This window comes from Chelonia mydas, chromosome 3, assembly GCF_015237465.2.
Source record: "Chelonia mydas isolate rCheMyd1 chromosome 3, rCheMyd1.pri.v2, whole genome shotgun sequence".
Taxonomy (NCBI): Eukaryota; Metazoa; Chordata; order Testudines; family Cheloniidae; genus Chelonia; species Chelonia mydas.
The window spans coordinates 125,459,099-125,484,942 of NC_057851.1; the positions used below are offsets into that span (position 1 = coordinate 125,459,099).

General features: G+C 39.2%; 1 protein-coding gene across 22 annotated transcripts in view; it reads left to right on the plus strand.

The window, feature by feature from the left end:
• FAM120B (family with sequence similarity 120B) overlaps positions 1-25,844 on the plus strand; it is a 103,777-nt gene that overhangs the window by 58,936 nt on the left and 18,997 nt on the right. For 7 of the 22 annotated variants that reach the window (XM_043543249.1, XM_037895194.1, XM_043543252.1 and 4 more), the window contains exons 7-9: positions 15,543-15,749; positions 19,647-19,755; positions 21,130-21,270. In XM_043543249.1, the coding sequence (XP_043399184.1) occupies positions 15,543-15,749; positions 19,647-19,755; positions 21,130-21,270 (457 nt within the window). Of the gene's footprint in view, positions 1-96; positions 249-15,542; positions 15,750-19,646; positions 19,756-21,129; positions 21,271-25,844 lie in introns of those variants that run through there. The other 15 variants (XR_005224775.2, XM_043543253.1, XM_037895196.2 and 12 more) reach the window with 5 other exon arrangements.

The following is a 25,844-nucleotide window of genomic DNA, read 5'->3' on the forward strand; positions in this document are numbered from 1 at the left end:
GTGTTTTCTGTTGTGTTTATTTACAAAATGTACACAAGTCTTGATTTCTTGAACAGAGGTGGCCAAAAGCTGTACACAGGCAACTTCCTTTTGCAGACACCAGTGCCCTGTCCCAAGGAGCAGTTGTCTTGGGCCTCTAGACTCTCCTGGAATCTGGGATCTCACAGCATGAACACAACTCATGGACATGTCTTCTGGGAAATCAACTAGCCCAAAGCTGCTAATTTTGGACAACAGAGCCTAGAAAGGTGAGCCTGGGTGTCAACGCTCCTTTTGTGTAGCTGCTTTGCAATACAAACAAACTTCAGAAAAAGTTTGACATCCTAGGCAAGGGGTGCGTTACCTCATACAATCCCTTTCACAACTGGTTGGGTGCAAGGAGGGTTTCAGCTTGAGAGCTTATACATCAGCCATTTCATAACACATATGACATTAGCACCAGTTGTCAAAACAATATGGTTCAGTTTTCTGGAGCTGTAGATCTTTCTGGATGTCCAGTTAGTGTTTGATCCAGCTCCCTTTGAAGTCAAGGGGTGCTGCAGCCTTAGAAGGTAGATCTTTAAAAGCAAAGCAAAAGCAAAGCAAATAGAAAAGAGAATTGTAATCTGTTGAGACACTTAATCATAAGCATAAGTAGGCATGAGAGAAACTATAGCTTGCTAGGTTCCAGTCTTGGTTACATATTATTACCTGATCTAAACTTGAAAGTTTTATCAGCAAATCCCAAACTCCCACAATTCCCTGAAAGCACTGATGGCATCCCACAATACATGGCAGCAGCCCCACTATGCACTGCAAAAATTTCCCACAACTAAGTGCACCAGATAGTGGTCCTGGGGGACACTTGGGATGCATACCCACAGGGCCATGTTTTTTCCCCAATACGATGATGTAAGGTCATACTGTACCATTAAAAACAGCCAAGTTTGAACATCCAAATAGCTATGCCAGTAGAACTGCTGCTGGTAAAATATTCTAGTGTAGACAAGGCCTATGATTGAGCAAGACAAAAACTGTTAAAATAAGGCATGAATAAGAATTTCAGAAGGGGAGGAAGGGTCAAGATACAATACTGGCACATGCAGCCTCTAGTTTTAGAGGTGATGAGATACAGTCTTGAATACAAGGGAGATGCTGAAGAAAACAAAATTTTCAGTATAAAAGATGACTGCAGGGTCTCCAAGGCCTTATGATGAAAGTTGTGGTTTGAATTAAGGAGTGTGATACCTGTGTTTGGAAGGTATAGCAAAGAAAATACTTTACTTTGAGAGAAGAATGTTAGTCTTTGAAGCATGTAGTAGGAAGTTATTGGAACTGAAAAAAGAGGAGATAGTGGATGTTTTTATAGTAGGAAAAGGAGTGTAGTGTTTTGTTTTTGTTTCTCCCGTGTTTTCATGGCTCAGAAAGGGACAAATGAATTTTTTTGCAGTTAAAACAAAACAGAACCAAACTTTGGGCTGAAACCAAGCATTGAAAAAGGAAAAAAAATCATAACATATAGAACAGGGGGCGGGGATGGTTATAATGAAAGCCCCAGTAAAATATCAACTGTAATTTTTATTAGCAAGCAGGTGCAATAAGGTGAGTATAGTGGGTGAGAGTGTTTCATGCCAAGCTGTCAGAAGGTGGACAGAAGAGTGCCCATTGAGAGAGTGAGTAAAACTAAATACAGAGTGAATCTGCTCTTTTTTATGGGTTTTATGGGTATAGCTGCTGGGTGTGTGACAGTTAAACAGATGGTTTGCCTATTTAAGTTATCTGTGAAAGTTTATGCAAATATTATATAGATGTGTTTTGAACTGTCACTAACCCAATTCTGGATCAGAGCTGAGCAAGATTTGATTCTACAATTGTAATAAAGTGGAAAAGGAAAAGAACCCATACTTATATCTTTTCTGATATAAGCTCTGAAAGCAATGATGTTTTCCATTACATAACTATATTATCACTTTGAGTTTCTAGAGTTGAACTGGGTACTAGCAAACATCTGCCTTTTTCAACTGCAGTAAATCCTATTTATAATAAGTACTTATGGTCTCTCTGAGAGGGAGCTCTCTGAGGAAGATGCATTTTTGAGCATGAAATCAGAAACTACAAGCAAACTTTTTATGAACTCTAGAAGTAATTTTAACTGGTTGTTTTTAATGAACAGTACCATATTTGTAGGGTGTTTCTTGCTTTGTTTTGATATTCATTTTTTATAGAACACCCAAAGGTAAAGCTATATTTGAAGCTTTGTTTAGGTTCACTTCTGTGTTTTTTTGGCTTAATGTAAATAGCAGTTTTACTCAACAGAAGTATCCGTTTATACCAACCTGCCAGTAAAACCCAGTAAATAAACCTTCCTTAGCATATAAACACCAAACAGTTGGGCTGTTTACTGTTAAATATTTACTGGGAAGTATTAGGAACATTTAAGAACTGGTTTTTCTAGTTTTCTGTCCCACCAGATGCCTGCACAGGGACCTCCTTCTCTTTTCAGTCACATTGCCTTTGCACCCACATTGTCTAAGCAGGAAGAGCTTAGCTTAATCTGATGCTGTAGTCCTTTATCAGAATACACCATAAGCGTGTTTTCAAAATACTGACTTTTTTCACTCAGACAAGCCAAGGAAGCAGGTGAAATATAACTCTTTCAACAAGCTGTTGCATCAAGCTGATTGATGCCAACTAAAGTTACCACCTTGATTAAGCTGTCTGTACACTAAAATTTCCCGCCATTGCTATCCCTAGTTCAGTGCTCCCACTGGTATAGACTAGGCTCCAGGCAGCTATTGGTGTTTAAAGTGCCATGGGCTAGATCCTCAGCTGATGTAATTCCATTGAATTCAATGGAATGATGCCAGTTTACATCAGTTGAGGACTTGGCCTTGGGTCATCAGACTCTGCTCAGACTAGCTTTACATGTCATGGTATTTTAAGTTCTGGTGGCCACCAGAGTCTTGTCTGCATCTAGTGCTCCTACTGTGGAGCTGATCCAATGGAAACAACAGTTGGATATCTTAACCAAAAATAAATAAATAAAATAAACAACCTTGTGTAGATAAGGCCCTAGATACTTAGATCTGAAGTTCCCTTGTGCCATCTTTATCTCCATTACCAAGTGGTTTGCAGTAGAATTCTTTCAGGTGGAGGGTGTCTTCTTGACTCTCTCATCCCTGTCTATGTGGAATTTCAGCCATAGGTTGCCAGCCAGTAGTGTAACACAGCATTGATGCAAACCCCTAGTGTAGATAGGGCAAACCGCCATACACACCATTGTAGCTTATCTCTGCTTGAAAACAAGGTGAGTTACCCCACCACAGGTGTTGGTTATTTCAGCTATGCCAGTCTACACTAGGGATTTGTGATGATGGAAACTAGGATGAATTCCAAGTGCAAATAAAGCCTATGTCAGGGGAAGATTAACTTCATATTGACACTCATAAAATTTGTTCTCTGTGGTGTTTTCCAGTGTTGAGACTTTAACTATAGTAAGGGTTGTCTCTTTGGTATCATATGGTAGAGTTTGTGTATCTGTACTTCAAACACAATTTGTGTTTATCCCTCCCAGCAATTTCCATGAAGAGCAAAGCTAAATTTTGCTTTTCTTTAATGCAAGTTTTAAGATATGATCTACTTCGCTGTATTTGCCTAAGCATAATTTCACTACAGTTAAATATAGAATGACTTATGTTCGAGATGGGAAACGTAGGATATGTGGTAATCTTTCATAAGTGGCAAAATAGAATGGAAACTCTAGTACAGTGGTTTTCAGCCTTGTTTCATTTGTGGAACAATTTCATTTTTTCATTTCTAAAAAAAATTTGAATGGAGATTCAGACCCCTTTGGAAATCTTAGACATAGTCTGTGGATCCCCAGGGGTCCACAGACCACAAGTTGAAAATCAGTGCTCTAATAGTATACTGGTCCAGCTCAGATTAATCTAAAAGAACCAGTTTGTTTAGAAAAGCGATAGCTTCAGATTCTGATCACCATCATTTGGTTTGAGTTCCAGCAGTTTAAGTTACTTGGATCAGATTTCATTTGTTTTAATTACTTCTCTTGCATTGATTGAGTGAATCAGGAATTAGCAAGTACTAACCTGTCCTGGAATCTGTTTGAATGATGTCTTTTGTTGAATTTTGTTTTGTATATAGACAGAAGCATGCTGCTTTATGGGCAATGCTTTCATGTCCGTAAAAATGTGAATAAAAACTATAGACTATTCAGGTAATTTTGTAATCTCTTGTTTTTTTAAGTGTATATTTAATTTTAAAAAGTAAAGCCAAGAGGAAGAAAACACAAAATAAGGAAAAGATAAATGCACAAGATCAAATGCTAGACCTCTGCTTGTTGCAGTGTAGAAAATAAACCATAATTTATTTTTATACCACCATGATGGGTATAGTATAAACCTGAATAGAATAAAATGTTAAAATCCCATTAAAGTAGCCAATCAACATGCACAATTGCATAATATTAATATGTATGCAATGAAGTTCTGTTAAACAGTTAATTAAGTCAGGTAAATGAATGTAAAATCATTAAATATTCCCATCATATCTTCTTGGTCTCAGCTAGGACTCTTTCTAGCCTCCACTTGCGTGATCATACATGCAGCCACATTGTGCATGTTCAAACACTTGCCCTTGCACTATAAAAATGCTAAAATCTGCACACGCATGTGTTAGAATTTGCATCCACAGAACCCATTAAAGTAAATGCATTTTGTGAGTTCATATTCTATCACTTGAATGCACACATATAGTACAGTTTTTGAAGTGCATGGGCAAGAATATGGTTGCGTATGTCCATGTAAGAAGAAGCTGAGAGCGGAAAATCTGGCCCTAAAAATCTTAAGACAGGTTTGCATCCTCAAAATCTGAACAAGAAAATATTGACTACCATCTAAAAACTACTTTTAGCTTGGCTGGATGAAAATATTGCTATGTCTGCACTAAATTTAATAAACTTAATTCTGTTTTGTTCCTTAATTGAGTTGATCTAGACATGTCAATCACAGATGGATGAATTTCCCTACACATGTGACTATTTTTTCTGAGCTAGAACTTGAAAAGTAATGAGTTCCACATTGATCAACAGATTTCGGTCCCCTCCCCCAGACAATCTCGTTATCAGTAGTTACCTCTGTGACAGTAGTACTTGGTTCAGGAATTCAATAGTCTGATACAGTTTGAATTGGAAGTATACATTCCGAACCAAAGACTCTCCCCTCCTCCCCAAACAGATTGGGCAAATCAGCCAAAAAATCTTTAGAATAACTTCAGAAAGATCTACAATCGATGGCTCTCCTCCCACAAACTGCTCAATGTGAGCGCGCCTGCTCCTAGGCAGATCCCAATTCTGAGGTCAGTGGCGCTCCAGATGGACACAGGTATCTGCCCACACCAACAATTTGCAGGATCAAGGCTTGTGTCTGTAGAGCAGAAAAAGATCTGAGATGGCGACAGAGATCAGATTTCTCAAGTTGACCAAATGAGTGTTCCATCTTACTGATTCTGGATACCATAATATTTTTGTATCTCTTTTTAAAGTTAGATTATATGTACAGCATGGCTCAGGAGTAGGCCCCCTAAGAGCAGTGTCAACAACCTCAATTACAGTGATAAAAAAAGTGAGTGAACTCTAAGTTCACTTTTAAATCTTCAATTAATGTTGGTAAATTGGGAAAATAATCTTTTCCCCAAAACGTTAAGGGGTGGGAAGCTGCTGTTGGTAAGAGCAGTGACAAGAGTACAGCACAAGCAGGTGAAACAGTTCTCACACACTTCCCCTCTCCTTCCTACAAATGTTATCAGTTGGTGGTAGGCGCAGCAGCAGAATCCTAATACTCTATCTCACATCATGCGTGGGAGTCCTGTGTTTATAAAAATAATAAAAAGGACAAATGCAATTTCCAATAAGAAGTAATCTGTAGGGTGTAATGCCCTCAAAGGCAAGCCTGTCTTTTCTTTTGGAATTTTCCGTTTATCCTCGTTGTGACATCTTTGCATTGCTGACACCACGCAGCTGTGAGCTTTCCCATGGGTTTGCCATGTGTGTTGACTCATTGCAGGCTCACTGTGCTTTCATTTTATTTGTTAGTTTCCAGACATGGGGAAAAAAACCCTACTCTTGAGCGACTGCATTTCCTGCTTATTAAAATAAAGAACTCACTGTGCTAACTGTAGTCCTCATTCTTATCAATATTGATTTCCATTTGTAATTTAAAAACAAAAAAAAGCCCCAAACAATTATTTTTAACATGCAAGAAAGGTACTGGATTGGCATCCCTTGAGAGTGAAGTCCTCTACCTTCAAAACAGGACCGCCAGCATCAACAGCAGCATGAACTTCCTTTAACCTTTCCAACAGTGTGTCTGAGCCATGGTGAGGACGGGTTCAGCTAGGGTTACAAGGTAGTTCTGTCATTCATAGATTCCAAGGCCAGGAGGGACCTTTGTGATAATCTAGTCTGACGTCTTATGTAACATAAGCCATAGAACTTCCCCAAAATAATTTCTAGAGAAGATCTTTTAGAAAAACGTCCAATCTTGATTTTAAAATTGCTGGTGATGGAGAATCCACCAATACCCTTGGTAACTTGTTCCAATGATTAATTACTCTCTCTGTTAAAAATGTGTGCCTTATTTCCCGTCTAAATTTGCCTAACTTCAACTTCCAGACATTGGATGATGTTATAGCTAGACTGAAGAGCCCATTATTAAATATTTGTTTCTCATGTAGGTACTTATAGACTGTAGTCAAATCACCCCTTAACCATCCTCCTTTGCTAAGCTAAATAGATTGAGCTAATTAAGTCTATCACTCTAAGACATGTTTTCTAATCCTTTAATCATTCTCGTGGCGTTTTGCTGGACCCTTTCCAATTTATCAACATCCTTCTTGAATTTTGGACACCTGAACTGGATACAGTATTCAAGCAGTGGTCGCACCAGTGCCAAATACAAAAATAACCTCTCTACTCCTACTTGAGATTCATCTGTTTGTGTATCCAAAGATTGCATTAATCCTTTTGGCCACAGCATCACACTGGGAGCTCATGTCCAGCTGATTATCCACCAGGACCCCCAAATGTTTTTCAGTCCCTACTTTCCAGGATAAAGTCCCCCATCGTGTGAGTATGGCCTACTTTCTTTGTTCCTACATATATACATTTACTTTTATCCATATTAAAACCCATATGATTTGCTTGAGCCCATCTTGTGAAGTAATGCAGATTGCTTTGTATCAGTGATCTGTCCTCTTCGCTGTTTACCACTCCTCCAATTTTGTGTCATCTGCAAACTTGATACTTGTGCAGTCCTTGGTGCCTCTCTGAGACTGTCAACACTGCTGTCAGTAATGATGATGGTTCTCCGTTCCCAAACTGCTGACACAATAAGTCTCTTTACTTATTGTCCTCTACGTACAGTGACGTCCAAGATTTATACTATTGAAAAATAAATTTAAAACTGAAGCGTTTTTTTCCTGGCATAATCTGTGGGTCTGCTTTCTACCTTGACTGAGACCCAAAATCTTAGTTATTAGTTATTAATCTTTTAAATATTGAAAGCCAATCTGTAGTTTTATCAAATAGGTAATATTGCAGGACCATTAATTCAGGGATCTGAAAGCATTTTACAGACACTGATTCTCACAACATCCTTCTGAGAAGGATGCGTAGTAGTTGTATACATTTTGCAGATGGGTTAACTGAAGCACAGCATGACTTGCTATATGTCACAGTGGCAGAATTGGAAATAGAATTCAGAAGTCTGAATATCAAGAGCAGGGGCTTAGGAGCCAACAAACAGAGCTGAAAACAGAGGAGTTTGGGTGGAGAGCTGTTGGAGGAGAAGGGAGCAAGCCCCTGTTCCTTAGGGACAGTAAACAGGAGCTGAGGATGGAAGGCTATGACAGCTACAGAGGCAGCAGTGGTTGTGACTTGAGGAATGGAAGAGACAATGAAGATGACTGGATGCGGAAGCTGCAGGATGTACATTATTCTGGAGAGATTGCCTGACAGGTACTTCATTTGTCTGAAGTGTCGCCTGATAGATCTGATGGAAGAGAAGATCCAAGATTTGGAGAGGCAGCTACAAATTACAGTTGAGTTATGAAGGGGATTTGAGTGGATGATGGCAGGGGAGGCGAGAGGAAGCTGAAGGGAAACCTCAAGACTTGCAGAAACATGCCTTAAAGTAATCCAAGCTTCCTTCACAGTCATATCCTTGAGTTCTTCAGTTCAGTCCACTTCCCTAACTAATTCCCTTAATTTCTTAAAGTTTGACCTTTTGAAATTAAGGACTTTAGTTGCAGGCCTATTTTTGTTTATCCTTCCCTTAGTTTAAACCGAATTAACTCATGATCAGTTGAGCCAAGGTTGTCCTCTACAACCAGATATTCTATGAGGTCCTTCTGCTTACAAATACTAAATCTAAAATGGCATCACCTCTTGCTGGTTTGGTGACTTTGGCAAAGAAATTTATGCGCTATCACATCCAGAAATATCTGAGCTCTACCCTTATTGTCTTCCAATCTGTATCTAGGAAATGAAAGTCCACCACAAATCACACAATTCCCAGTAGTATTTATTTCATTAAAATATTAAAAAGAGGTCTCTAGCCATATGCAGATCAGACCGTGGGGGTCTGCAGTAGACCCCTATCCCAGTGGAGCCTTAGTAACCTTTCTTCCCAGAAGTGATTTTGACCGAAATAGATTTCCTTGTATTCATTCCATCACTTCTAATTTGCAGTCAACCTTGTTATTAATATACAGTGCTACCCCACTACCTTTACCTTTATTTCTGTCTTTCCTGAAAGCAAATACCATTCAATATCTGTATTTCAGTCATGACTACTATTCCAACATGTTTGTTATCCCTATAATATCTGGTTTCACTTCCTCACCAGTAGTTTTAGTGCCTCCATTTTGTTCCCTGGGTACCCTTACACTGGTGTACAAAGATCTTTGATTCTACTTGGCTTCACCCAGCTTCCTCGCCCAATTAGGTACTGTCATTTTATTGCCACTATCACATACCTGACTGTTAGTGTCATTAGTATTGGCACTACCTTTCCTCTTGATGTCCATTCTCCTATCCTCTGTTGTTACTTTCTCCATTGTTGTATCTTCTCTTACTTGATTTTCCTCCCACCTAATATTAGAATTACATGAGACTCTCCCCACCATCTACCCTGGATTCCTAGTTTAAAGTTCTTTCAATCAATTGTGCCATCCTCCATCTCAGAAGTCTATTTCCCTGCCCTCTCAGGTGGAGTCCATCCCGTGACAACAGTGCTTTGTCCATGAATGTTTCCGAAAGCCCTACTTATAGCACCATAGCCTGACCCACCTGTTGATCACCGTAATATTGTCTCACCTTCATTCTTCTCCTCTAGGGAGGTATAGAATCCCACTGAAGATCATCTATGCTTACAATCTGTGCAGAAACAATCTGAAGCCTACATCCCAAGAAAGGGGGGGAAATTGTAGGGAACTGCAGACCAAACTGGATGAACAAGCATCTCAAACAGGTTATTAAGAGAAAGGAGAAAGCCTACAAGGAATGGAAGAAGGGATGGATCAGCAAGGAATGCTACCTCTTTGAGGTCAGAAGGTGTAGGGGGAAAAGTGAGAATTGCCAAAAGCCAAGCAGAATTGGATCTTCCAAAGGAAATTGAAACTAATGGTAAAAGGTTCTTTAGCCATATAAATAAAAATAAAACAAAGAAAGAAGAAGTAGGACCACTAAGCATTGAGGATGGATGGAGATTAAAGATAATCTAGGTATGGCCCGACATGTAAATGAATGCTTTGCCTCAGTTGTTAAGAAGGGTAATGATGAGCTTGGGGTCATTGGTAGGGTAGCTAATGGGAAGAAAAATATGGAAGTAGAAAGTGGAAGCCAAACTCAAACAGCTTAATGGGACCAAATCAACAGGCCTGGATAATCTCCATCTAAAAATCTTAAGAACTAGCACATGAAATTGCAAGCCCAATGGCAAGGATTTTTAATGAATCCATAAACTTGAGGGTTGTACCCTATGAACTGGAGAATTGCAAATATAGTACCTGTATTTAAGAATGGAGGGAAAAAAAGTGATCCAAGAAACTACAGTTTGACCTACAGTTTGACTCCATTAATTTGATCTCTGCTGTATTCAAGGTCTTAGAACAAGTTTTGAAAGAGAAAGTAGTTGAGGACATAGAGGTAAACAATAATTAGAATAAAATACAACATGGTTTTACAAAAGGCAGATTTTTCCTCCTGATCTCTTCCTTTGAGATGATAACCGATTTTCTCGAAAAAGGAAGTGCAGTCAATATAGTCGACCTGGATTTCAGTAAATAATTTGATACAGTTCCACATGGAAAATTATTAGTTAAATTGGAAAAAGTGAGGATTAATAAATGAACAGAAAGGTGGGTAAGGAACTGGTTAATGGGGAAACTACAGTGGGTCATGCTGAAGGATGAACTGTCAGGCTGAAGGGAGATTATTAGTAGAATTCCTTAAGAATCAGTCTTGGGACCAGTCTTATTTAACGTTTTCATTAATGATCTTGGTACAAAAAGTGGGAGTGTGCTAATAAAATTTGTGGATGGCATAAAGTTGGGAGGTACTGCTACTATGGAGAAAGACTGGAATATTATACAAGAAGATTTGTGCAACCTTAAAAACGAGTTACAGAAATGGGATGGAATTTAATAGTGCCAAGTGCAAGGTCATGCACTTAGGGACTAACAAGAAGAATTTTTGTTATAAACTGGGAACATATCAGTTGGAAGTGACAGAAGAGGAGAAAGACCTAAGTGTGTTAGTTGATCACAAGATGTCTGTGAACTGCAAATGTGATGTGGCCATGTAAAAGGCTAATGGAATCCTAAGATGCATCAGCTGAGGTATTTCCGGTAGAGATATGGAAGTTTTACTACCATTTTACAAGGCACTGGTGAGATCTCATTTGGAATATTGAGTGCAGTTCCAGTCCCCCATTTTAAGAAAGATTAATTCAAACTGGAAAGGGAGAACGGCAGCGAGGATGATCAGAACCTACAGTACGAGAGGAGACACAAGGAGCTTGGCTTGTTTCACCTAACAAAATGAAGGATGAGGGGAGAGATGATTGCTTTCTATAAGTACATCAGATGGGGAAAACACCAGGGAGCGAAAGGAGTTAAGTTAGGGACAGTGTAGGCACAAGAAGAAATGGATACAAATTGGTCATCAATAAGTTTAGACTTGAAATTAGATGACGGTTTCTAGCCATCAGAGGAGTGAAGTTCTGGAACAGCCTTCCAAGGGGAGCAGTGGGGGCAAAAAACCTAACTTATTTTAAGACTGACCTTGTTAAGTTCATGGAGGGGATGGTGTGATGAGATTGTCTTCTATGGCATATGGCCTATCAGTGACTTAGCAAAGCTATCCAATGGCCAGAGATGGAACACTAACTGGGGAGGGCTCTGAGTTTCCCAGGTGTCTGGCTGGTGGGTCTTGCCCACATGCTCAGGGTCTAACTGATTGCCATATTTGGGGTCAAGAAGGAATTTTCCCCAAATCAGATCGGCAGAGGTCCTAGCGGTTTTTTGCCTTCCTCTGCAGCATAAGGCATTGGTCACTTGCTGATTTGAACCTGAATAAATGGTGGATTCTGTGTAATATAAAGTTTTAAAATCAAGATTTGAGGACTTCAGTAACTCAGCCAGAGGTTAGGGGGTCTATTACAGGAGTGGGTAGGTGAGGTTCTATGGCCTGCAGTGTACAGGAGGTCAGACTAGATGATTGTGATAGTCCGTTCTGACCTTAAAATCTCTGAGTCTATCTATCCTAATCACTAGATTTAGATTGTAAGCACTTTGGTGAAGGGCAGTCTTTTAGTTATGCACAATGGGGTTCTGGTCCATGACTGAGATAATACAAATAACTAATAATAATTATTAATCATAATAATTAATGATTCACTGCTTCTGGTGCAATAAATACATTATAAACGTTTGCTCAGTCTTCTGGTTAGTGAAGTTCTAATTTTATTCTCCTCTCCATGTCTGTAAAACGGACAAAATAGGAGAGTTGGATTAGGAAGGGAAAAGAGAGTTCTTTAAGAGCAATGGATGTGAATGAATCACACTAGAAAAACAGTAAGTATGCTGCAGGTACCCCATTTTAGTTCAGAAAATGAACTAAGAAAATCTCAGACGTAAAATCCTCATACAATAAAGATCACATTTACTTTAATATAGGATACTTTCTTATTACTAAGATTGTAAACTGCTAGTTTAGAGTGAGAATCGTGGACAGGTATTAAAGGCAGGGGAAGGTTAAGCCTCCCCAAACAGCCTTGCGTGGCCCTGCCCAGGCCCATGCATGCTTCCCAGTGCTGTCCTATGCGGGCTCTTCCCCCTGTGGCTGGGGCCCCAGGCTGGGGCTGGGGCTAATGGGGGCCAGCCTGCAGTTGTGGGAGGGCGAGCCTACACCGCCTGCCCACCCAGTGCTCGGGGGAAAGGGGTTGTGCTGCCCGCCCGGCACGCTTGGGGTGGAGCCTGCTCGATGCTCCAGGGCACACCACCCACTCACCCACGTGGAGCTGGGGGAGGAGAGCCATGCCCAGCACTCTGGGGCTTCTGGGCTTTGGTGGGAGGGGCGGGGCCTCAGGCAGAAGGGGCAGGGCCAGGAGTGAGAACAATGGGCAAATTGTAGATCAGTTCTGCTTTTGGTATGGCAAAATTTGTGTACCAGTGATGGTGGGGACATGTCCCCAACTCTTGTTTACAAAAGTGTGGTTATACTCTGGAAAATGAACATACATGCACACAGAATTGTGGGGTGAAGATTTTTATTCTAACAGTGAGTGCTAAAAACTCAGCCTGGGACCTCAAAGTCAGTCTGTGCTCTTTCTGACTTGTGCATCATCAACAGTCATAAAGAATCTCCAATTTAAGTTTATGCTCCAATCCTGCAAACACTTAAACATGTGCTTAACTTTTACTCACATAGGTAGTCACATTGAACTGTCACATGCCTAAAAGGTAACACATGCATAAAACTTTGTGGGATCAAGACCTTAGATATGTATTCTGTCAATGAAACATGAGCCAAAATGGAATCCAGCTCTCACACTCTACTTATAATATTCCCTAGTAGCTGTTCTAGCTCTTCAGTGCTAATAGGAGTAAAAATCAATAACAGTATATTTTGATAAGTAAATTAAGCAGGTATGAATCAGAATCCACACAGGAGCAGATCTGTTGAGTAAGAAGATGACAGATTGTCCCTCACATATGACAGTGTTTACTATTATTATTTTGAGTTGAGCCAAGTTAAACCTGTCCTGCTTGGGTCTAAACAAGAAGTTTACTTCTTTGATCTATTTAGTTTATTGAAGACTATTTTCATGTGTTCTACAATTAAATTCCTGAACATTAGTACTGGGAAGTCCTCTAGGGAAGATGGCATTTCAGAATCTGTCTGAAATATACTGTCTTTTTTTTTTCCCCCCTCATTAATCTAAAATTAATAGAACAACAGTGAAGGGCATGCGTCATTATAAATTTTGGTAATGCTATTGTAGTTGGTTGGAGTATAGTGTATTACAGCGTTAGCCTTTGGGATTTTGCTAATTTGGTTCAATATTCCCATTCTGTTTATAACTCGGATGCTAGGAACTTGATTTATGCTTACACATCGCATACTGTAATACAAAATAATTGTATTTAAGGGGCTTAAAAGCTTTTTGAAGGATGGTAGAATTCTGACAGGTTCCCCCAGCAGGAATTATGTTGACCCCAGAGGGAGTCCTGAAGATTCCCATCAATGTTTTTGCTCTGTTTGTACTCCCTCTTACTAAATCTTATTTCATAATCACAAGCCAAGCAGATTTCATTTTGAAGATGACAAGGTGCATCTTATTAAGTACAATTACTGTATATATCATTCAAAAAAATTACAAGGAGCTATACTCATTTCCTTGGCATGTCACTGAGACAACTTTAGTTCTAAATGATACAGGTTTGTTTGTGTGTTTGTTTTTGTTTTTCTTCATCTTGAGTACAGTATTAGAATGGGGTAAACTTCTGTTTCATCTAAATGAATTACACAACATCCTTCAGTTTAGTGAAGAATAATAACAGGGATTACTTAGAAATCCTTCGCCCTAGGGAGCTAGATACATTATGTTCCTTATACTTTACTGTGTGTTGATCCTTTGGATGAGACCTTAAAATCTGAGGCCTGGTTTGCCCCAAGTGACCGGTAAAGAGTCCATGCCTCTTTGGTTTTGCTGTGCTGTCCCTTGGCAAAAATCGAATGTGGTTCAGTGTGCTGTATGCTGTTTTCTTCACTCTGTAGGTGTTTTTCAGAGGTGTTGTATGTACATAGTTTCTGAATCTCTAGTCTTCGGGATCCTTCAAGCTGTAAGCTGCTGTTATTGTTAGTGATAATGACTGAGATTCTGTGTTGCACCTTAAGCAGAGAACTCGCAGCCGTGTGGAATAGATGGTAGACAAAAGGGGCTTTAAGCCACCTTTCTGCCCTCCGTAATATGGGCTACTCTCAGAGCCAGTGCAGCCCCTGATTTAACTTATGCAGCCGGCGCAATTGCTTTAAGTTATGGCAACCTCCAGGGGCTGTTCTATCAATGGTGGCATTGCCAAGAATGAAGCCCTCCTGCCCCTGGCAGACTCCTGTGCCAGGGCCTGTGGAGGTGGCATTACTCAGAAGGCAGCCTCGACCTGCCCGTGCAACGCCTACGTCAGGGAAATTGTCCCCTTGCTGGCTCCAGAGCTTTTATGGCTTTTGTACTCTGGCACGGCAGCTGGTTAAATCCCTCACCACAAGTTTATGCTGGCTGCAAGGTTTTAGGTTAATTTTGTATTTCTTAGATGATGTCGCTACCGTTCCAGTATTTCTTCTGAATAAATCCACATTGAAGAGAAATTATTTGATCTTTGGACTGCTGGCAGAGGAAGTCTTACAGTGTTTAAAATATTTCTACAGTTTGAACACAATTAACCCTATTCCTTCAAATCTTATAGCTTGTATGGTCTCCATCAAGTGTGGTAACATTTCTCATTTGACCCAATTATGAAAAATTTATGAATCAATTAATCATTTCAGTTAAAGTTTTAAATTACACTAAAAGAATCCCTGAGGGAACTACTAGTATTTAAGGAGTATTGTATAGATTATAATTAACTTTACTCATTTCTTTGGTCTTTCACTGAGCCAATTTTTAGTTTTAAGTGTATCAAGTTTTTAAACTTGAGTGTGGTATTGAACTCCTAATTTCTTGTAAACAAATCTCACAAATTCCTTTATTTCAGTGAATTAAAACCTCAATATACAAATAAACATGATGATGCTACAAAGCTCTTTAGCACCTGTGGGGGTAGAGGACAGCAATATCAGAGTTCCCCTGGCCTAGAGCCAGCATCAAGAGTCATTGTTATTGTTTGGTGCAGAAGTGGCCTCTGCCTGGTATAGTTTGTGTTATGGTGGAATCATCACTCAGAAGTTCATTTGGATCCTCTGTTGTCTGTGTTTTTAATTTCAACAGCTTGGCCAGGTTGATTCCAGAGCTGTACAGCTTGGTTCTCTCTTCATTCGTGGGCTTACAACTTTGATTATGGCCAATAGTTCCCTTGGCTTTCCAATGAATATGAATGATTTGATGCCCTGGAAGGTGTTTGATGGAAAACTTTTTCAAGAGAAATATCAGCAGTCACACAGAGGCTGTTCTTTGGAGGAGCTTTTGGAGGGCAATGTGAGTATATACATCCCTTGCAAAAGTCATACATTCTTACCTGAAAAACTGTAACCATCAACTACAAGCATTGTTTTATTTTAAAATGGAGGTTTTCATTGGTCTCATTTCATCCTTTTCCCTGCCCCTCCCTTCCCCAGCTGACCTCCCCTGCCTGTGGCCCCCCATACAAGTAAAATTAATGTTGAGGCTATTGGGGAGGTTACAGTTTTACTATTATAGTTTTTTGCTGCTTCAAAAACAATAAAAAATACAAAATTGGTCATCTGTTTAAAAAAAATGAGAATTACAAAATGTGTTGCGGTTTCTAATATTAAAGTGTTTCTGAGAACTTCTGCCATAAACATTTCAGGGAATTCATAAAGGTTCCTTAAAGTAACATAGTGGATAAAATTTTGAAAACGCCTTTTGGCCAGATTTTTAAAGGTATTTAGGTGCCTAAAGATGCAGATGGGCAATCTGGTAGGATTTCCAAAAGGCATCTAGGCACCCAACTTCCATTGAAATCCATGGGAGTTAGACACCAGGTGCTTTTGAAAATCCCAGTAGGTGCCTATCTGCATCTTTAGGCACTTTGTAAATCTGACCCTAAGTAATTTAAGAGCCGAAATCACATTTTCAGAAGTGATTTGGGCACTTGGGAGGCTGTCTCAGTGAAAGTTAGTGTAATTTAGGCTCCTAATTGCCTGTCACTTTTGAATGTGGGACTTACATTTCTAAATCACTTAGGAGCTTTTGAAAATATTAAAAATATTTACCCATCATCCACTTAAAAATCACACTTCTATTTGAAATGTTTTACCTGATGTTATTGCAAGTATCACGTAAGATCACAATAACTGAAAGATATTAGAGAAATTATTTTAGTGCTTTTTCAGTTTGCTGACTTAGTACATTTGACAGGATTTTGTGTATAATTGGTTTCATTGTTTTTCCTTTGTAGCCAATTAGGCCCCAATCCTGGAATTTATTATGTGGGTGGACCCCCATGGGCATGATCCCATACAGGTGTAGGGATTTTCCCAAGCTGAGTCAGTTGCAGGGTTGGGTCTACACAGCCTTATCCAAATCGGCCACTGAAGTCAATGAGAATTGTTCTTTTTATTTCAGCGGGTTTTGGATTAGGCTGATAGTTTCTCCTGTTGTTTGCATGCACCTTTCCCACAGCAACAGGGGAGATTAAAAAAATACATTTATATTTTCCTGTTTAATTTAAAAAAACAAAAATTTGGCGGAGGTCACAGACAGGTGGTGGATCTGAAACTACTTGTTAACTAATGTTTTTCTTTTGGGAAACTTAGTAGATTCCAAGTTGATGATGACTCTTGCAATCAATATCTAGACTAGGATAAAGGGTTGGGGTTTTGTTTTGTGTTTTTAAAACATGTTAGGTAACATGTTTTAACTAACATTTTAAACCCCTAGTGTAGATAGGGCAAGTTGTATTTTAACAAGTGTTTAACTGAGTCAACCCGAGAAGGGAGCTCAAGGTTCACCTTGACCAACTAACATATCTACAGTAGGGCTTTTTTTTTTTTAAGCCACCTTTTATCATAGTCTAAACCTTCCCTAAGTGAACAGTTCTGTTGTAGAAAAATAGTCAGTCTAGACTCTTGAATATTTAGAGTAGTTTGAATATCTTTTTCTTTTTTTAGTTAGGTTTTTATGCTACATATATGGCAGAAAGAGCTCCCGGACTAATGAAATAGTTTTCCAACTTTTCAGTTTGAAAGGCAAGGATCTGTTTTCGGATGCATTCCCTAGAGATGCCAGTTTAGCTGCGGACATTGGCAACGCAACAAACTTATGTGATTGGTTGTTGCTGTTATTATAAAGTTAGCTTTATAGATACAATTGGTACTTATTTCCTGGCACAACTTGATGTAGTGCTGGGAGCCAAGATCTTTCAGTATTTATTTCTTAGCAGTCTTCCTATAAACATCGTAAATATGATCTACTGAGAGCTACAGCATTGTATTCAGAAAAGTTACTCTATGGGTGATGTTCTGCTATTGAAAAGTTGAAAAAATTGCTCTTTTCACTGTTGCTCTCTATCTCTACACTCTTAGATATCACTTCTCTACTGGTGCTTTGGAGTGGGTCCATGTAACTTCAGTGAGTTAGGAGATGCAGTCTCAGAGTTGTTTTGATCATAACGATATAATTAAGTACAAGAAACAGCTTTAAGTAAACTATAATAGAGGTACTTTATCTGGTCCAGTCATAGCACAGGTAAGCAACTTTCTGCACATTCTAAGGGCCAGTCCACACAGAGACGTGCACCAAAACAGAAAAAGGTAGGAATTAAAACCAGTTTAGTTATTTTAGTGCAATTTTGTGTAGACCAGCTGTAAATGATATCAACAGCCACTATAGATAGCGATGGAAGGACAAGACTTGGGCTTCTGTTACAGATGAAAACAGTTATTGATTTTTTTATAAATTAAACTTATGTTGGGCCTCTGTTTTCTTTAGCAGTAATCCAGTTAGTTTGTTTATCCACACAGAAACTGGATATAATAACTTCATAAAACAGAGAAGCGATGATATTATCACTTAATTGACTTTTTATTGTTTCTCTCACTAATAAAATATGTTCATGCTTTATTTTTAAATTAAAAACAAGTTAACTGACAGACTCAATGTAAATTATATGTTTTGTCCTCCTTTTTGTTGCTACCTTTCAATCTGTCTTCTTCATAAGTACTTTCTGAGCGTCTTCTCCCAAGAATGCAAGGGGAGTATTTTAGTATTAATGGGATCTATCCACAGAAACTTGTCAGCATAGATAGAAAAATAAAGCTACAAATTGTGAACAAAACTGTATTGATAATCAGGTTTGCCAAATTAGAAACTTTGTTAGGAAAATTCACTGAAACTTTGAGTGAGTTGAACTCCACCAGGAGCTAGTTAAACCTCTCTAGTTAGTTAGTGGCTATCTTGTCAACCTTTCAACCTTATCAAGTAGCCATTTGGGTCTCCTCTTAGTTACTGAAGGAATTGTTGTCCCAATGAAAATCAGTTCGGCTTTGTGAAAATCAGCAGACTAGCTTGTAGTCAGGCAGAGAATCCCCAGCCTTGCATACTCACCTAACCTCTACCAGCATTCCAAAAATAAAAAAAAATGGATAAGTTATTAGGACCTGATCATGTCAAGGTAATTAGTGTCTGCAAATCCCATTTGAATCAATGGAAGTTCAGGAAATGCAGCACCTTGCTGTATTGGGACCTTAGTTAAATTAGTTCTATTTGTCCTCTGGATTTTTCCATCAAAACAGGATTCCATAGGATCAAAACAAATCAAGTCTTTTGTCTTATATCCCTCCTTTCATCTTTAGTCTAGGTTATATTCTATTGATCAACAAATATCTAAAATATGGCTGAAGTTATTCTGCCAAGTGTTTCTTGGGGGTATATGAAGTAAAATGCGCAGACTTTGTTTCTCACTGATTCAGTTTCCATCACTGTAATACTGTAATAAACACAGGCATCTATGCATCAGTCCTTATCAAGTTGCCTTAGCCATTGTTGCCTAAGGTAATGGTTAGGTAGGTCTAGTCAGGTCTGTCTGTAGCGGCAAGTCAGTGTAATAGAAAGCAAGGGGTGCAAAGCAATTTACAGAGATGAATGGAGCAAGAAAAGCAAACTTTATCAAGAAAGGAGGCGGAACAAATACCCCATCTCCTCCCCTCCTTTCCCCTCTCCCCCCCCCCCCCCGAATCCTCTTTCATTATGGAATATTTTTAGCTTTGGGTCTTGAGGAAGACAAACCAAAAGATACTATGAGGCAGGATTAGCCAAATTCTTTTGATTGCTATTTAGGTGTTATAGTGGTGCTACTCTTGAAAAGAGAAAAAGAACCTACAACAGTCATTGATTTAAGCCCACTGTCTGCAGGGATCTTTGCACATGCAGTTCCAGAATCTGAAGTCATTCATTTGCAAGGCTTGCATGGTAAAGAAAAGAACAATTCAGAGCAGACGGCGAGGGAATGAATTTATCACAGGTTGGCATCATGTTAATTTTACAGTAAAGCCACTATATTGATGATATCTATTACCTTTCAACAGTTCCCCCAGGGAATTTGTCAATTAAGTAAATCCTGGGAGAACTTGCTGACACTAACTGAAGGAAGAATTTGAGTCAAAGCTTCCTGATTTTAGAAAATTTCATGATTTCCCAAACTTAGGTGAAATAATATTTCCATCCAGTTATGCAGCTAATAAAATGTATGTATGCAATAAATACAATAATGATTACTGTCAGACTAATAACTCTTCTTGTACTTAGTGACTAAAGCTATTTTTGTTCCTTAGCAATTAGATGACTCAGGATTTCCCATTCTGCTTTCAGGAAGTGTTCTTCAGGGTTAACAACATTGAAGGGGTTTGAACACACATTTATATTTTTTCACAGCTCAGTCTGTGAATGCTGATGCTTTAAAATCCTTTGTAATTATTCTCAATTTAAAGCTTGAGTCAGCATGAGTTCTAATGACAATTGATGCATTTTAAAATACTGTTACTGCACAATTACTTAGCCTTTGTACCTATTTGTTGATGAAATGCAGATAATAGAAATGGGCATGGTTCTCTTAATCTTATATGTTATCCAGACAACAAGAGGAAAGATTTAATCAAGTCTCAGGCTTTTGATCATATTTATACACAAATGTAAGAAGAATCCTTTCTTTCCTTCCCCACCCTTTGTTTTGTGTTGTTTATATAAGTGGATTGAAGCTTCTTGATAACCTTGATAAGTGTATGGAGTCTTAAGATATATGTCATGTCCTCTGTATTGGGTGCTTTGGTTTTTTTATCGGTACATCTCTTTTTTCCATTGCCACATTGTTTGGCATTTGGGGGTACATGCTTTTTGAAGACCTGATACTAGATATACAAAAAAAGATGCATGAAAATGGAGTAAGGTGTCCCTATAAGATCCTCTCATCAATGGCACATCAAACAACATTAGCATCTACCATGACTTGTGGATTCATGTTTAACTGTTTCCAGTATGATTTAAGGCTCCAATGTGGACAAAGATTTTTTTTTTTAAACATAGCTGTGTTAACCAAAACTGTACTATTGACTACCACCATAATAGAGTTTCATCATGGTTTCTAAACACTCTTGTACGGCTTGTAACCATGATGAGTGTGGATAGAAACTGAGCTATAAGCACATGCACAGAACCGTAGTTAATTATATTACCTGTGAGAGGGAGGGTGCTAACTAGTTTAGAGGAATCAAAGTCGCACATGAATGTTGTGGCACTTCTCTTATAAAATGTTATTTCCAAAAAATGCAGAATATGATTTATCTTTTGTTCATAAAATTGTGTATATAATCAATATCAACTGATAAATATTGTTCCTTAGAAATGCAAGAAGGAGGAAGGGAACGTAGCTTCCAGCAAGCATACACAACTTCTTTTGTTCCACCATATCATAGTCAGAACAGGGGATTCCAGTGGAGAGGCTCTCAACCTTACTTTTATGGGTCTGAGGCACAACCTTCAGGTAAAAAATCAATATAAAAAAATAGATTTGACACTGCCAAGGATATATGACTGTGTCTGTGCCTAAACGTACATCATGTATTTGTACATTATGGTTATGATCTTGCACCCATAGTCATAAATGGCAAAACTCCATTGCGTCAGTGAGATTTGTGTATTAGTATTAACTGAAGCTAAACCTGCAAGTTACATATAGAGTTCCATTATGACCCAGTGTTTTCACTCAGTTGTAACTTTTGGAAAAATTCTTCGGTGGGTCTGAAAATTCTCATTTTGGTCTCAGTTGAATTGTTTTAGAAAGTTTTAGTAGTTTTCAATTACCACAGTAGCATAGAAGTGTCTAGCTAATGCCTTTAGTTTCAGATCCTAACTCATACCACAATCGAGAAAAGCACTTGAGCACATGCTTAATGTTAAGATTTAAAGGCAAGCTGTGCTCTTTCTTGGTGAGAGTTGACCATAAATCACTCACCAGCAACACCTGTTGGTAGAACAGAAGAGACATTTAAAGGAAGCTAAGGTCAATGCCCCTGGTAGGAAACAGGTTGTGGTGACATTACAAGAAGGAGGGAAAATGTTGCCAGGGTCAGGAGGCATCTGTGTGGAGTTTGGAGGAACCAAGCATAGGAAGAAGGAGAATCATCCAAAACAGACTAAATATTTTCTTGGGGCTGCAGTACAGCAATGTAACCCTGAGTTTCTTCTACATTTTTAGTTTTGCTTTCTAAAGAAGTTTGGTGAAGTGATTGGTTAAAAAAAAAAAAAAAAACGTTTAAATGTAGTTGGTCTCCTGTGGGCACAGGATAGACAATGTGATACCTATTATTAGACCCACAAGTAAAATGGTTTGGCATGGCCTGTGTGGATGAGGCCAAAACATACAACCTTGCGGAGTAACTTGGTTATAAACAGAGTCAAAACTGACCCTCTGTCTTAATGATTCTGTTCTAGGAAGCATGTAATTCAGGGTCCAGCCACACAGAGATCTTATTGCAAAATGTATTCTTAATAACAGCACTGGGTCATGTAAAAACATGATGCAGTAGCTTTATTAAAACCCAGTTTGGCCTGTTCTATAGAGGTGAAATCAAACCATGTTATAACACTCCCAGGAGACTGTAATAACATGATTTTCCAATGTGATCAAATGTCCTATGTATATATAAAATAGGTTTACTAGAGAAATGAGTGAGGGGTCCTATGGAAAAAATGGTTTGAGATCATGTAAATAAAGACTCAAAATGCATGTTCAAAGGTGGGGGGGTGGGAGCAGAATTAAGGTTGCATATTTCCTGACTTTCGAGTTTGCAACTTGATAAAGTTCTTTTAGAGTGTGTGTATGTGTGTGTGTCATGACATAGTTTTTTTAAAAAACTGCAAACAACAAAAATTCCATCATGTGGCATCATATAGACACCCACATGGGTCATCAGCAGAGTTGGAACCTTTAGTTCCACCACTCACACCTCTGCCTCTTGAGCTAATGGCATATCTGATAGCAAGAGGAAGTTGTCATCCTCTGTGTGGAACAGCACTAGGGGGATGAGGTATACATTTTGCCAGTGGGTTTCACAGATATTTGCTGACAGCAGGGAAATGGTGAGACTCAAGAATGTTGGGTGCCATTCCAGGCTCTGGAGGGAGGGGAGAGTGCTCCTGTTCCTTCTCTATCCAGGCTGCTTGTCCCATTCGCCTTACCTACCCAGTCCCAGTCCTCAGGTTCTTTTCCCTGTCTTTTTGCCTAGCCAGTTCTAGTCTTCCTCTTCAAGCTCAGTATCTGAGTCCATATCTCCCCCTCACTTCCAGTCTTTTCACCTCCCGTTACCATGGAGCATGGGTTTGAACCCAGGTCTCCCAAAGGCACAGGCTAGCACCCAAACCACAGTACCATCTTTCCTCTATATAATACCTAATGAATCCATTCAGGCTCTCTTCCTACACGTGTAGGGGTTTTCCCTGCAGTACATGTTCTGTTGTATTGTCCAGTCTAGTTTTAAATCCCATATTTGCAAATTTGTTTTGGCCATACAGTTATACAATATGTATAATTCAGGTGCATCTCACAGGATATGCCTACACAGCAATTAAGCATCCGCAGTTGGCCTGTGCCAGCTGACTCAGGATCACGGGACTAGGGCTTCAGAGATGTTTCATTGCTGTGTAGACTTCTGTGCCTGGGCTGGAGCCCAAGCTCTGGGACCGTCCGACCTCAAAGGATCCTATAGCCTGGGCTCTAGTCCGAGCCCAAAGGTTACACAGCAATGAAACAGCCCCACAGCCTCAGTCCCACAAGCCCAAGTTGGCTGACATGGGCCAGCAGCCAGTGTCTAATTGCCGTGTAGACATACCCATAGAGTCCTGAACTGAAGGTAGCTTTCTAGCCTCCTCTTTAATTTAGAGATGTAGCTAATGGAGACTATGGGTCCCAGCAAGCAATGCGCCAGCCTGATCTGAGGGCAATCACTCAGATTAAGACAGAATGTTGCACGATGGTAGTAATAGTCTCGGTGGGTCACACCTCCATACTAAAGTCAGCCACAGGTTTTTCACGTATTTGGTGTGAGCTGCAGGCTCCCAAGGTGTACACAAAGCAGTACTTAATTGAACAAATCTTGGGCACCCTAGATATGGTCTCCATCTACTCTCGGTTGGGAATTGTGCTACCTATATTGTTTTGTTGTTGTTGAGTTTACTGTTTAAAAAACACACTGTTTAAAACTGAAGCTGTTGCTAAATTTGCTTTAAACGTAGTTTGACCCCATTCAACTAAGTTAGCATAAACCAGTTTAGGTAACAGAGTTGCTAGCTTTATGTAGACAGGGCCACATGGCATATTTCCAAACAAAACTTCATTAATTGTTAAGATTGCAAATGTGATTCAAAACAGGACACACTGTACCTTTCCACACATCGCTAAAAATAAACAAAACACTGAGAACTATAGAAATCACAAGCGAAGGATACATCAACAATTCTGTCACTGACCTCAGTACTCACACTAATAAACAGAAAAATTCTCATTGATCAGTATACAAACCACTTTCCAAACAACCTTAATTCTATCCCTGTGCAAAAGACAATTAACAAAATCTAAATCAAACTTATCCGTCCATTACTCAACTCTTTTATAACAGCATATAAAATCTTCAATAGCTTCCTTTTATTCATATGAGGGTTATACACAATCTGACCTTTTATGCAGTCACAACAGTTTTCTGTGTTGTTTATGTCTGGCCCTGACTATACAATTTCATTATGTATAGTGACTCTTGCGCTGGTATTGGGAAGCTTGTCTAAAGAAACAGAAAAGGCCAGTGCCTCAGTGAGCCAAAGATGTGGGAAAGGGAATTGAGAGTAGAGCTGGGCAACATTTTTCGCCTCAATAGTTTATTCTCTGAAAAATGTAGTTTCAGGTCAACCAAAGGAATTCTTTGCAAATTTGTCTTAAGTTCGTCAAATAGTTTTGACCTAACCAAAAACATCAAAACTTTTTGTTAATGTTGAAAAATTTTGCAGTGACTGTCAGATGTTTTGACAAAAGGAAGCCAAGGATCACAAAATGAGGAAGTGCCCACTTCCCTCATAAGCTTTAGCCCAGTGGTTATTAACCAGCACTCACCTGGGATGTGGGAGACCCAGGTACAGTTCCCCCCTCTGCCTGCTGTGGAGAAGGAATTTGAGCTTGGGTCTTTCCCCATTGTAGGAGAATGTTCTAACCACTGAGCTATGGAATATTCTGGCATGGACCTTTCTCATTCTCTCCTCTTGAAGCTGTTCCACTTTTTATAAATAATTAAGTAGTCTTTGGAGCAGGGACTTGAACTTGGGTCTACCACATCCTAGGTGAATGACTGAATTGTTACTATGAACGACAGTGGATCAGCATTGGGCCAGGGAAAGAGAGTGAGAATGAGTCTATAGCCTGGTAGTTAAGATACTCACCTGTGCAAACTCAACAAATCACATTCCAGAACATGCAACAGCTGTACTGCAGGGCCTTAGTTTATAGCATGATTTTGTAAAATGTTTTATGACATAGTTAGATCTTGTCAACACTAGCCAAGGCCACCACCATGGTAATGTCTTGCTCACAAGAATTGTTTAAACATTGTTCTGGCTAACACAGGTTGAACTGTAGTGTTGACCAGATCTGATTATGCTTCATTATTGAAGTAAGGGCTGGTCTTCACATAGTTTTTATACTGTTTTGCCTATAGAAACCTATATAGTTAAAGCAGTACAATCCCCTACAGTGAATGCAGTTGTACTGATATAAGGGTGCTTCTTATGTCACTATTACTCACATTTAGGATAAAATTAAGATGTAGATTAAAGGAATACAAAAAACAGTGTAGATAAGTCCTAAGTATCACATTGTCCTTTCCCTAACTGGTACAACCTGGTCTGCGGACCATACTGTATGTCCATCAGTTGCAAGTAATTGGCTGTACTAGTATTAAAAGTGAAGATTTATGCAGATAGCTGGCGTAGTGTCTTTAAGAAGAGCAAGTCCACCATTAACTTTAGCCACCTAAATTTAAAAAATATTGGCCTTCATTGAATACCAACTGAGCA